General features: G+C 36.9%; 1 protein-coding gene across 1 annotated transcript; it reads left to right on the top strand.

The window, feature by feature from the left end:
• Nucleotides 1-10,874: 10,874 nt before the first annotated feature.
• On the top strand, nt 10,875-13,692 carry LOC110775296 (60S ribosomal protein L32-1). Its single transcript, XM_021979904.2, has 4 exons — nt 10,875-11,027; nt 11,547-11,638; nt 13,079-13,260; nt 13,357-13,692. The coding sequence occupies exons 2-4, from the start codon at nt 11,549-11,551 to the stop codon at nt 13,484-13,486; spliced, it is 402 nt and encodes a 133-aa protein (XP_021835596.1). The 5' UTR covers nt 10,875-11,027; nt 11,547-11,548; the 3' UTR covers nt 13,487-13,692.
• The last annotated feature ends 464 nt before the right edge of the window (nt 13,693-14,156 follow it).

Here is a 14,156-nt window from a genome sequence, read left to right as displayed (position 1 = left end):
AACAAACACTAAGCTCCCACTGAGTTTAGCAACTCTTTAGATATATATAATTGAAAAGATATCCTGAAATTACTTTTCAATAGCTTTGACGAATTTGGTTTAGTTTGGTGGTAGTTGAGCATTTTGTTTTAGAAATTATAGGAAAAGTCTTTATGATTCATCATTGATCGAATCAAGTACTAATTGACTTCGATCATTCCAACGTAGATATGCCATATCTTATGGAGCTAGATTGTGAAATTACAACACACAATCATTGATGATCATATTTGGTCTCAAGTAATCATCAACATGATCTAACCTAGATCTTTATGATTTCTTGCCGAGTGGATTTTATACTTCTGAATCTTTGAACTAGCCAAACAGATTCATCTTATATCACATTTGAGTAAATAAACCTATATTCACTCAAATCCATGTGAAATAATAAAGTCATAAAACCTTTCTTTAGCTTTGAACTCTATCGTCTAGGCGTTCTAACAATAGTTCATATTCTTTGTTACTTTCAACAAGTAAGACTAGCTTGTCTTAAGTTGATCTAGAAATCAACCAACTTTCAAAAGTCCATTAAAATAGAGCTTGTGAATGTTAACTTGTTGACATGGTCTAAGCAACAATGCCAAAGATTAGTGGAACTCAAATCAAGTGGTTGATTTGAACCTAGTAAAGTTCTTTAAAGAGTTGTTTGTTTTAATCAAGCATATTGACTCATCCCGTAAATGACCATTTTATTCAAATAAACAAACAAACAAGCATTGTTTTTGTTCTTCTGAATGTGAGTCTTTCTGTGTTTGAAGCAGAAATTTAGGTATGCTGATTATGGAACAAAATAGCCATTAAGTTCCAGCCTTTGAAAGGACTTAAAACAAACTAGATGACCCTACAACTAATGTAGCATTGCCATGCTTCATTTCCCACTTGTAGGTCATTAGTGTATCCTAGCTTCCATTTATTTGAGTTATTACCGAAGTAAGAACCTCAAGCGGTATATGATACCAAGGAAGTTTGATTGCTAGGTCACTTCTCTTTAAACATAAATTTATAGGTAGAAACGGAATCGTAAATTCCTTTCATTTGTTCCTCGTTTTCCTATTTCTTGTACCCTTTCTTATAGTCTTAAGAATTGAATTCTTTAGTGTTGACTTTTATACTTTGTTAGACATGTCCAATGTCACCAACAAGGTTCTTTACCATTTTAATTTATGTTGAATATTCTGTTTCAACTAGATGATCTTACCAGAAGCTTCTAAAGTTCTCTAAGCATCGATCTATTCGAATGTCTAGGAACTAGACTCATTCGAGAATTAAATGGAAAAAGGATTTTAGGTTGTTAACCATTGGTAAAGCTGAGCGTTTAAACTCAATGCTTTATGATCTCAAAACCACATTGTATTTTGAATTCACAAGCACCAATCGGTTTGCCATTCGACTTTGATACTCGAAAACAACCATAAAAGTCGATATAAGAAACGTACATTTTAAATTGCTCACTTTCTCTCATTTCCGTGAATCGTTCTTGGATTCACTACCAATCGAGGAAATTTACTGTTACCTTTCTAAAAGGATTTACTGCAGTGCAAGATATTTAATTATAAACAATAATTAAAACATACATTGAAGCATGCAAAGTCTAAACATTTATCATGAATAATAACTTGAAATTAAAGCAACCATGCAATTCAAACAAGTTATTAGCATTTTATTCGAATTATGTGTTCCGGCAGGTGTGAATAAAATGATTCCAAGACCCTAAAATCATTGAAGAACTAAGCACAGTTTGTCGACTTAATCCTAAAACATTTTAGGTAAGCAAAAGCCTTTTGCTAATAGTCTAGAAACTACTCTTGGTTGATAGGTACGTCTAAGAACTTATTAGGTAAACCTATCGATTTTGCCACGACATAAAAGGACTCCTTACTTATATCGTTGAGTTTCACCAAAACTAACGTGTACTCACAATTATTTGTGTACCTTGCCCCTTTAGGACCAATAAGTAACACCTCGCTGAGCGAAAACTATTACTAGATTGATGTAAAGGATATCCAAGCAAGTGTATATTTTGGCATGGCACCTTTTAACTCAATTTTTAAGTTTGGAACTTAAGGCTCTTACTATGTTGGTTAGATTTTAAGTGAACTAAAATCCTTAATCATGCAACATAATCAAGCTTTTGATCTCATGCATTTTAAGACATATTTAAAACAATAAATAACTTAAAACATGCATAAGATATTTGTGATCTAGTATGGCCCGACTTCATCTTGAAGCTTTGACTTCAAAGTCCGTCTTGAAAATCTCCGTGGGAGGCACCATTTTCTTCAAATAGGATAAGCTATAACTAATTACAACTATTTGATGGTTCGCAGACCATATTTGAATTGAAAAATAACTTTGGTACTTTAGACCAATTACATTCAAATTAATGGTACGCAGACCATATTTTCTATCCTATTTGGGCCATACTAGTCACTTCATAACCTGCAAAACAGTACATATACAATATATACCATTCACCCATTCATTATCATGAATGGCCCACATAGCTGGTTAGTAAAACACATTATGCATCACGTAAACATTTGCAGCAATTAATCAAGGGCACCAATAATCTACCAATTATTCAGTCCTTATTAATTCTAATCAAGTTGTTTTAACCTTAAGGATTTGTAGACCTAATCAAGAGTTTATGACTAAAAAGCGCTCCCACTTAAACCAATAAATTCATATGTTTTACCAATTTTAAACGTAAAAATGTATTTCTAGTCTAACCGGAAACATACAAATTTAATTAAAATTTAAAGCTCATATAAATTTATAATTGAATCCAAAAAAAATTTAATTTAATTTCAGTCGCATTTAAATTAATTCATGATTTTAATTTTAGTAAAATAATTAGAATAAATAACATTTATTATAATTATAATATTCAAAATTAAAATCCAAGAAAATAATTTAATTTATTAATTTTAAAATTAATTAAAATTACGTGAACTGAAATTTTCAAATTAAACATTCAAAACGATCTAATCGTAACGCAAACACCCTACGCGTAGCACGCCCATGGGCCGCACGCACACAGCCATTGCTGGCCATGTGCGCGCAGCCCATGCGCTCGTCGCATAGCTGCTGCATCCCTATCGCAAGCCTCCGCACGCATTGGTACTCGCTGCGCGCGCCAGCGCTCATCGCACGCGGGCTATCGCTCGCAGTGCGCGCGCGACATCGCTCGCTGGGCGCGCGACATCGCTCGCTGGGCGCGCGACATCGCTTGCTGGGCGGGCGACATCGCTCGCTGTGCGCGCGAGCAATGCTAGGCGCAGCGCTCGTGGCACGCGAGCTTGCGCTCGCTGCGCGCGAGGCTGCGCGCTCTTGTGCGAGGCAGCGCGCGTTGTGGCGCAGCTCGCTTGCTGCCCACACGCGACTGCCTTGGCTCGCCCTACGCCCATGCCCATTCGTCCATTGGTCGTGGCACACGACACAAGGCAGGGCTGCTGCCTTGTGCTCGTGCACTACGCCCTTGCTCATTGCATTCGTGCCGCACGGGCGACGAGCTCCCTTGCTCGTCGTCGCATGCCCGCATTATACAACACCCCTTAAGGGTAACACGAAGCGTCCATTGCTTCGTGCGTGCAAGTTATATGAACGAATTGCATAAAAATTTAAAATTTATATTTAAAATTAATGACAAATTAATAAATAATATTAATTTCATAATTTTAGGGCGAAAAATCGAAAATTTATTATCCAATTGATTTCCGATTGTTATGGATTCAAGTCTAGGTCATAAAAATTTAAAATTTATCGTAAATTTACAATTTTTATGGTGGTTTTTAATCATAGGTTTCTAATTAAATTACAATTAATTATGAAAATCAAATTAATTCTAAATTATTCTAATTTTCAACAAATTAATCATAATTACAAATTAGATTGCATAATTAACAAGACTAGGCATTCAAACTTGTTAAACATATGCAGTAGGTCAATCAAAAATTCAAGATTTATCAACAAGAATCGCAAATATTTAATTTAACATCTTAAATTTACGAAATTTTGCATTCGAAAAACTAAAACCTTCGAAAAGTCATAGTTAGGCTTCGAATTTGAGAATTCTGGGTTCGGCAGAAAAATACTATTTTTGTCAAAATTTTAGAATGCCTTTTACATGCGGAATTGACACAAAAATCACTCAATTCGGATGAGTAACGAAGAAACTGCCGAAAAACTGCGTACGTATAATTAAATAAACGCAATTTGCAATTAATTAACAATTACGAAAATTAATCACCCCTTTTAATTCTTGCAAATTTGTAATATTTAACCATGTTCATGCAATTTAGATTATGAAAATAATAAGGGGCTCGTGATACCACTGTGAGGTTATGATACATATGACAATTCATAAATCATGCGGAAAAACCATAAACCCAGGAAAACATATTATTTACACATAATCATTTAGCATAGATTAGATGCATACTCTTTGTTGCGTGCCTTCCCTAGCTGCGCCCGAACCGAACAAGAACAAGTCTTTAGGACTCCAAGTGTCGTCCCTCCGTAGATAGTCCACAGCACGTCCGGATCCGCCTTAAGATTGACCAACTAGAATCGCCCTTAAGGTACTATTATTTTCGGCACTTTATAGGCAAATGTGTGACTGAATTTTTCTCTCAAAAACTCACTTTGAATACTTTGAAACTTGTGTTATAAATTGTGAGCCCTAGCCTCATATTTATAGCGGTATGGAAAGGGAATCGAAATCCTATTCAGATACAAATTAATTAAACCTAGAATCCTATAAGAACTCTAATTTAATTAATTTATCAAATAGAATTAGGAATTTAATCATTAACCGAACTCTGCATGTTTTAGGAAACGTGCACGAACACAAACACTTGCACACACACGCACGGCAGCCACGATGGGCCCCATGCGTGCGCGCGAGCAGCAGCCCACTCAGCGCCCGCGCGCGCTGCGCGCTGCGCGTGCTGTGCGCGCTGTGCGCTGCGCGTGCTGTGCGCGCTGTGCGCGCTGCGCGCTGTGCGCGCTGCGCGCTGCGCGCAGCCTGCTGGGCCTGGCCTTGCGCTGGGCCTGGCGTGGCTGTTTGTGCGGCGCGCTTGGCTTGCTGGGCGATGGCCTGGCTTCGTGCTGGGCCTCGTCCGGCAGGCCTCGTCCGATGCTTATTCGTACGATGCGCTTCCGATTAAATTTTCCGATTCCGGAATTCATTTCCGATACGAACAATATTTAATATTTCCGATTCCGGAATTAATTTCCGTTTCGAACAAATATTTAATATTTCCGTTTCCGGAATTATTTTCCGATTCCGGTAATATTTCCGATTCTGACAATATTTCCGTTTCCGGCAATATTTCCGATTCTGGCAATATTTCCATTTCCGATAATATTTTCCGACACGTACCATGTTTCCGTTTCCGGCAACATCTACGACTTGGATAATATTTATATTTCCGATACGATCCATATTTCCGTTTCCGGCAATATCATCGTTTCCGGAGTATTCATTCCTTGCATGTGACGATCTTAGCTCCCACTGAAACCAAGATCCGTCGGTTCCGAATATTCATAGATGGAGTATTTAATGCCATTAAATACTTGATCCGTTTACGTACTATTTGTGTGACCCTACGGGTTCAGTCAAGAGTAAGCTGTGGATTAATATCATTAATTCCACTTGAACTGAAGCGGCCTCTAGCTAGGCATTCAGCTCACTTGATCTCACTGAATTATTAACTTGTTAATTAATACTGAACCGCATTTATTAGACTTAACATAGAATGCATACTTGGACCAAGGGCATTATTTCCTTCACGCCCACCCTCAGCGGGCGGGGTCTGCATCACTAGCCGCGCAGGTCCTCAGTTTTCGACAAAAATAAAGTCTTCAAATTTAAAATAGACTCGCCATCTTTAGCCGGCGGGGTCTACGTCACAAACCACGTAGGTCCTTATTTTCAAAAAAGCAAAACAAATTTCAAAATAGATTCGTCCACTTCTATCGGACGGGGTGTCCACCCTTAGCGGACAGGTTCGCCATCTTTAGCCGGCGGGGTCTACGTCACAAACCGCGTAGGTCCTTATTTTCAAAATTCAAAAAAACAGATTCGTCCACTTCTATCGGAAGGGGTGTCCACCCTTAGCGGACAGGCTCGCCATCTTTAGCCGGCGGGGTCTGCATCACTAACCGTGCAGGTCCTTAGTCGCTGCAGCGATAACTTTTTCTGGTTTTCCCTTTTCCAAAAATTAAAAGGATTGGTTTTCCGTTTTTTCAAAAAAAAAGAGCGATGTGCTGGATTTTCCTTCGTTTTACGTCCCATAAAAACAAGGGGGTTTTCTCGTTTAGCTAGCCCTGAAAATGAGAATCTTTAAATACATTTTTACCTCGTGATTGGGCTTGGCCATGCCCAATTACACTTTATAGCTTTGATTTTGAAAACATCTGTAGCTACTCCCAATGACAAAGTGAGGGAGTTTTTACGCACCTTTAGATCCTTCCAATGACAAAGTGAGGAAGTTTCTATACCGTCAGTTGACAAATCCCAATGACACGTGAGGGATATGTCGACACTTCAAGTGATGACCCTTAAGTCAAATGTTATCACTCGGGGGCTCGTGAGACCCTCGCAAAACAAGTCACATACACCATGGCTTGTGTGACGCACTCCGTCTAATACTTTGACCATCGTCTTACTCCAAGACTCAGTCAAAGTGGGGGCTAATTGTAGACACCTACTTTTGTCCCCATTCCCGAAAGGGAAAGGTTCGATGATGAAAGCATAAATCTCCACTTGACAACGCATCTCCTATAAAATAAACGAATCTCAATTCCCCTTTTCATTTCACCCGAAACCTGCTATTTATGGAAACCTGCTAAAAATAGTAACTGCCGTAAAAGGTAGCTTCTAAAAGTGGCAAATCATAAAGGATAGAAACCTGTCAGAATTAGGTGTTGCATTCCAACATAAATCCTAAATGAGATAGAAAACTGCGAGAATCCTATTCCTAATATGATTCGGAAATAAGAGTTACGTATTAATTAAAATCCTAACGAGCCTAGAGTTCGTAACGGGCCCAGACGCATTCCGTCATAAAATTGATACGCGCTAAAAGACTCGATTAAGTCTCAAACTCTACGGATTTTAGGAATCCGAATCTGACTAAAGAAAACAGCCCATACCCTATTTTCAACGCCTGGCTCTGGGCGCCAAAATCTTCGGCGCCCAGGCCTGGGCGCTGAAAATACCTGGGTACGTGTTTTTTCCTAATTCTTTGTGGATTAGAACTCTGCAATTCTATCTTTCCACGAACTCTTCCCTATAAATAGACCCCTAAATTCGACGTGAAAACAACACACAACACATAACTATATTCTAAGTATTGACTCTAACCCTTAGCCTAAGCCTCTCGCTGCGAAACTGTTCACGCGTTCTGTCGCAATCGATCCATAAATCGAACAGAACGTATCCTGTCCCATAATTGAGATTCGTTAAATAAAAAGGAGAAATAGCAAAGTCAAAGTGGTTAGTTTTCTGAGAACCGTGACGCACCTCTCAAGGGTGCGTCGTAATGTGCCCCTTTTCGATGATTTAACTGCTTTCCTCGCCCTTTTTATGAACTGTTAAACTAACTAAATCTGATTGTTCTATCACGCCTAACAAATATAATATTTTTGGGAAATCGGATTATCATGCTAGGTCCCTTAATGCTATTTAAATCAGATAATCACGATCGAATTAGTATTATATGTTGCATATTGCTAAAATCAACTCAGATTAGTTTAATAGTTAACGCATGTCCCTTCAATTATTTATGCTGAGCTAGTAAGGATATCCTGCCTCTGGAGTTATCGACGAGCGAAGTACTCCTCTCGGTAGTTACAGTCCCCCGAACCCTCAATCTCTACCTTGCAGGTGTATGTTGAGAGATCCCCACACCAGGGATCACAAGGGAACCTACGGCCGTCGTGGTCAAACATAATTGCACTCCCTTTATGTCACGATAACCGGGTTTTGTCAGTTTTTCTCATTGTCGTTTAAAACTGAATGGCGACTCCTATATTACTAGTCAATTGGGTGTAAACTCACAGGAAATCCAATTACACTTGATTGAATAAAAAGAATCGTCACACCCACGAGGGACGAGGTCACGCATTAGCCTCGTGCTTTTTCGACCCCCTCACAGCCCCTCATTTCCTTCTTTGTTTTATTTTATCTTATTCTTAATAATAGAGCATTTACGGTTTCACCCTTCCATTGCTATACAAAATGTATTGTTTTCTTTGGGTATAATTTCCTATATATTGTACATTCGAACTATCAATTAAAACGCATATGGTTTCTATTTCCTGTTACATGTAAATCCAACATCTAACTTTAACATATCATTTCTAGCATTTACCATAAATCGTAAGTTCCTAGCTTTTAAGGACTCCCTCTATCCCTTAATACTCGCACCGTTTCGACGGGACACGCTTGCCAATGCACAACTTTGACCACCAATATCTTTAACTACATATTATAAAAACTTATAAAATTATTAATATTTTGAAAATATATATTAAGATGAAGCCAACAATATATTTTATACTAACATTTGTTTTTATATACTAGAAATAAAATAGGGTCAAAGTGAATTATTTGAATAGTGCAAAAAGTCAAAACGGTGCGAGTATTAAGAGACAGAGGGAGTAACATTTTTACAAAAATAATTTTCTATAACTTGGGGGATCGTGCGCGAAGCGCGCACGATCCAACAACTAGTGAAAAGTAAAAATGAAAAGCCCTGGACTTTGAGTAACATATCTGACACATTACCGAGGGAAAAAAAGTACCGGGTTTTTGTGGTACCCGCTTGAACCAAAAGGTGGCCCGTGACCCGACCCGACATATTTTGAAAATTGATTTGAACTACCCGGTTATTTTGAAGCGGGTCAACAAATCGAGTACTGCGTGTCGGGTAATTATGAACACCCCTAATTGTAACGAATGCAAGAACGGGACATGCGTTATATCTAGATTACTAATCTGGATTGATTTTAATGCACAAAAATTAAATAAGACAACGTCAATAGATGATTTAGATTGATTTAAGGTACCTAGCAAGATCTAAGTTGTCTGGAATATCTTCTTAGGCGTGATTATTAAAGCAGATTATGTGAACAAATTATAGTGGTGATGAAAGCATTAAAAGTTAATGCACGTTACAATGTAGTTTTGGCTATATTGCGGTTCTCATGAACACATACCACTTCTATTTGTTAGATCTCGTTTTATGCTTACAGCTCCCTGGTATCTTGGTTCAAATTCTCTAGAGTATCCCCTTAGAGTTCCTTAGTTTAGGCTAGGAATCCGGCTATAGTTTTGTTTAGAAACAGGATGATATTGGCATGAGGATGGATAAAGGTCTGATAACAAGAGTTAACAGGTTTAAGGCTATTACGAACGTAATGACGTGTTTAAGCTTTGGTTAATACTTGAGCTTAGGGTTTATGAGTTGTAGTTGGTATTGATTTCGGAGGTTTTGGGCCCCAATTTACAGTAGAAATTGGTCGGGTAAAGATAGACGTATGAAGAGTTAGAAGTTCGCTAAAAGTAGAAATCCAATGCTAGAAATTTCTAGCGCCTGCTTAGCTAGCGCTGGAAATAAGTAGTGCTGGCCAGGCGGCGCCAGATATGTTGAATTCCACGTTAGATCAAGAATATTCTAGAACTTTATCTTATTTTTGAAGGAAATATGTCCTTCACCCAAGGTGCATTAGTCTAATAACAAGGTTCAGATTAATTACGAACAATTAATTCAGTGAGATCAAGTGATCGGAACAGCTAGCTGGAGCAACGCTTCCGATCAGTGAGTTCTAATCTACATTAGGCTCACAACTTACTCTTGATTGAACCTATAAGGTCACACCTATGACATGTAACAGATCACCGGATTAGAAGAAATATTTTTCCAGAAAACAATGAAGTGGGCATGAATTAGAAGTTCATAACATAGTTTTAACTTCCACCCACCTATAGTAAAATAGTAAAATTCTTCAGAATGAAGAAATTTAGCAAAATAAGTCACGGAGGAATGTCAGTCTATAAGAAATTGTAAACATATAGGTTTAATAAATAGTCAAATTCATTAACGTGGGAATTATAACCATCTGAAACGATTCTCATTCTTGATTCACCATAACCGCCAATGTATTAATCAATGTCTCTAATTAAATTGTTCTAAACGCTTAAACTAAAATTGGAAAGGGAATGATGAAATGTTGAGGTGACTCATTATGTATTATGTATTAAATGAAGAATTGATTATGTATTCTTGGCCACGTGTCTTCTAAGTGGTGTTGCTTACATTTCCTTAAAATGAAGTTGATTTTCTTTTTTAAATAGTAGGTATTGATTTCTATTACTTCCCCCGTTACGGAAATATCGCACCATGGTTGACTTTTACTTTTCTAACCATTATTTTGACTCTTAATATCTCAAATCGTGTGCAAGTAAAAATTATTAAAAAAATAATGTTTAGAAATATATATTGATAGGAATCTAACATTACCCCACATGACTAAAATTTCCTTATGTACGAATCACAAGAGAGTGCCAAAGTCGTAGTTTGAATAGTGTAAAAACTAAATGGTGCGATATTTCCGAAACGGAAGAAGTATTATACGTGCACGGTATCGTTTTTACATATTTGACGAGCAAATTGAAAACGTCGTGAAACCAAACACGGACACGGACACGAATACGAACACAAACACGAACACGTCCCGAATAAGAATATCCGGAATAGGCTCCACAATCCTCAGCGAGGGTGAAAAAATAAGTAGCAGGCCAAGATACTAACACTAATGGAAAGAGAAGCAGAAGCCCAAAACGTTTTTAAAAAAGCCTAGGTTTTATTGAAAGTCCACTATTTGCTACGAAGTTAGGGTTCATAAGCCCTCTTTATTTCTTCCCATTCCCCTTCGTCTTCATCATTCTTGCGCCGTCTATCCTCTGCTTCTACTCTCAGGTTTCTCTCTCTTCTTTCCCCTTTTCCTCTTCTTCTTCATGTTTCGAATTCATTTAATGTTAATGTATATTATTCACACCATATTTTTAGATTCTTAGATTCGGAATTTTGATTTTGAATCAATATTTGTGGCGTTTGTTGTAGTTGTTTTGTATTAATTTGTCGTGTGTCTGGTTTGTGATTTTGAAAATTCATTAAAGCTCATACAAAAGTTCGTTTTTCCGATTTTTCTGAGCGATAAATTAAGAAATTGGTTGAGATTGTTGCCCTGAAAGGTTAATATATTCAGAATATTATTTGGGTCTTAAATTATTTTGACGATTAGTGATCTAAATTTATAAGATTTAGAAAACTTCTTCTTTGATAGAAGTGTATGGCCCCAGTTTTTGTTGCATGATATTGCTAGTTCATTAAAATTGTAAACTAAACGTAGGAGCCGAAAAACCTCTTTCCATCTCTAGGGTTTCACTGCCATTCTTCTTCACTCATTGTAAGTTTTCTCTTTTCTCACTCATTTAGCCATGGCGGTTCCTAAGCTTGAAAAGAAGATTGTCAAGAAGAGAGTAAAGCAGTTCAAACGGCCACAGCATGACAGAAGGATGTGCGTCAAGGTATATTATCCGGTGTTTAATCGTCAATCTTTTATAGTTTTTTCAGATTCTGATAATCAATTTTATTCATCAATATCTTTATATTTTGATAGTTCAATTTTGATAGTTCAATGTTTATTTTGAATGAAATATCAGAATAAATGAACGTTTTACCGATTTTAGTTGTTATAATTCTTAGATTTTTGTACTAGTAGTGTAGTTTCAAATTTATTGCTGCTTGTTGAATTGTTCTATGTAAAATTTTATCTTATTATTGTAATATTATATTGGATTGGATAAGAATTGGATGCAATTTGAAGTATAACGCCCTTCATATATAGTGGGTAATTATTTTCGCAAAATAAAAGATTTGGTGCAATTTGAAATTGGTGTTCAATGCTCGATATCGGAACTGTTTATTATGTAGGGGTGTAGCAAGTTAGATTCTGTTTGTTTCAACTAAAAGAAATTTCAGAGGAAAGGAAATGATTTTTTCATGCGGAGCAATTTTCAAAGGAAAACATGAGGGAAAAATTACAAAGAAAAATAAAGTAGAAATGGAAATGAGAACAGAGAAAAGGATATCTAATACGGAGTAGATTAGAGTGCAAAATGTGACATTCGAAATTTGTTTTTTCCTAACTAAAGTTGTTTTCCATAGTTGAGAATTTTTTACCCTTACAAAACAAACAAGATCATGTTTTCTCTATCAAAATGAACAGAGCATTCTTATTTTTATTATTTTTTTGCTCTCAACTTGCATACGATACTCTTTCGAGTTTTAATTTGCATTGATATATTCATGTACTCCGTAACTAACACCAAGGAAGTTTACTTATTGTACCGAAGTGGAAACTTAGGTCCCCTATTAAATGCTGATTTATGAAGTGGTGATTTGCTTTAATGTGCTCTATGATCCCATGCCAATGTGAAAGTGTTTATCACACAATTAATTAGCTCAAGATTTGTTAGATATAACGCATATGTGTATTACAATCTCTGGTGTTATGAAGCATGTACTTGTTAACTTTAAGATCGACCTTTTTGAGTTGTACTGGCCTTTTTCATGGGTTTTCTTGTGGTCAAGTGAAGATAGGTGCAATACAATTAAAACTGTGGTTGTAATTTTATTGCTCTTAATTTCATTTCTTATCATTTATCATAGAGGACTCTCTGTATGTTGTCCATGTTCATGTAATTCATTAGCTTTACTGTAGAATTACAACTTGTTTACCTAGAGTGAAACATGGAATAATATGCTAACTTTTGCTGTAAAAAAAGAATAGTATGCTAATTGTAGTTCTGATGCATAACTTGTATTCCAATAAGTTTTTGCATATCTTTTTACGTAGTCTATTGGATCTGGTTGCCTTGACCGTGTAGAATTTGATTCATGTCTATTATGCCAATTAGACTCTGAAATGCTGTACTTAAAATTTTCTGAATGGTTATCGTGTGCAGACTAACTGGCGTAGGCCCAAGGGTATTGATTCAAGGGTGAGAAGAAAGTTCAAGGGAGTCACTCTAATGCCCAACATTGGTTACGGCTCAGACAAGAAGACTCGTCACTATCTTCCCAACGGTTTCAAGAAGTTTGTTGTTAACAATGTTAGTGAGTTGGAACTCCTAATGATGCATAACAGGTAACAGATTTTCCCGTTGCACTCCTCTTGCCCTGCCTTTTGTTTTCAACTTTTGTTGTGTATTATCCTGACTGATAACCGTTATTTATTTTCCAGGACATATTGTGCTGAGATTGCTCACAATATTTCAACCAAAAAGAGAAAGGATATCGTTGAGCGTGCTGCACAACTAGACATAGTTGTCATTAACAAGCTTGCTCGGCTTCGTAGCCAGGAGGATGAGTGATTCTTTTGTCAAATTTCATGTGGTTGGCTATGTTGTGGACCTGTTGAGTAAAAAAATGGATTTAGATCTTTTTAGAGACCTTCAATGTCTTAACTGTTATGTTCAATTTGTATTATGTTGGCAAGTTGCTCACAATTTTGAAAACTGGAGTTGATGTTATACGACTTCTTTATCAGTCTATTTTCAGCCTTTCAGGCATTAACTAACCATGACATGAGTGTTAATTTTTGAAAACCGTCTCTGCCCTTTTCTGCGAGATCACCTTTTTCCATGGGCATGGAGTGTGTTCTTTGCTTCACGCTATCAAGTTAATGTTAACTTGTCTTTAAGGTGGTGTTTAGTTTGACATTTAACGAGTTAGAAATGGTTCTATTCATGAGTTGAGACATTTTACTAGAGAATATATCAAGTGGGTTTCAAATCCACTTGATCCCCCTAAATTCTCTTACCCACCTAGCTGCCTAACCCTTCAAGATCCACAATCCATTTAGTGCGAGTTACAAACTCAGGATGTGTCTTAGGTGATCCTCCTACTGAGGATCACCATGGTGATTGGTGAATGAATCCTAGCCCTTTTTTTCCTCATCTTTTTATGTCTAAAATGTTTTTTTTCCCATCTATTTGTTTATTAACTTCAAAGCAATTTTATTCTTTCTGAAATAGTTTAAAA

This window comes from Spinacia oleracea, chromosome 2 (assembly GCF_020520425.1).
Source record: "Spinacia oleracea cultivar Varoflay chromosome 2, BTI_SOV_V1, whole genome shotgun sequence".
NCBI lineage: Eukaryota > Viridiplantae > Streptophyta > Magnoliopsida > Caryophyllales > Amaranthaceae > Spinacia > Spinacia oleracea.
The sequence above is the reverse complement of the archived record's forward strand: the minus strand, read 5'-3'. Positions and strand labels throughout refer to the sequence as shown.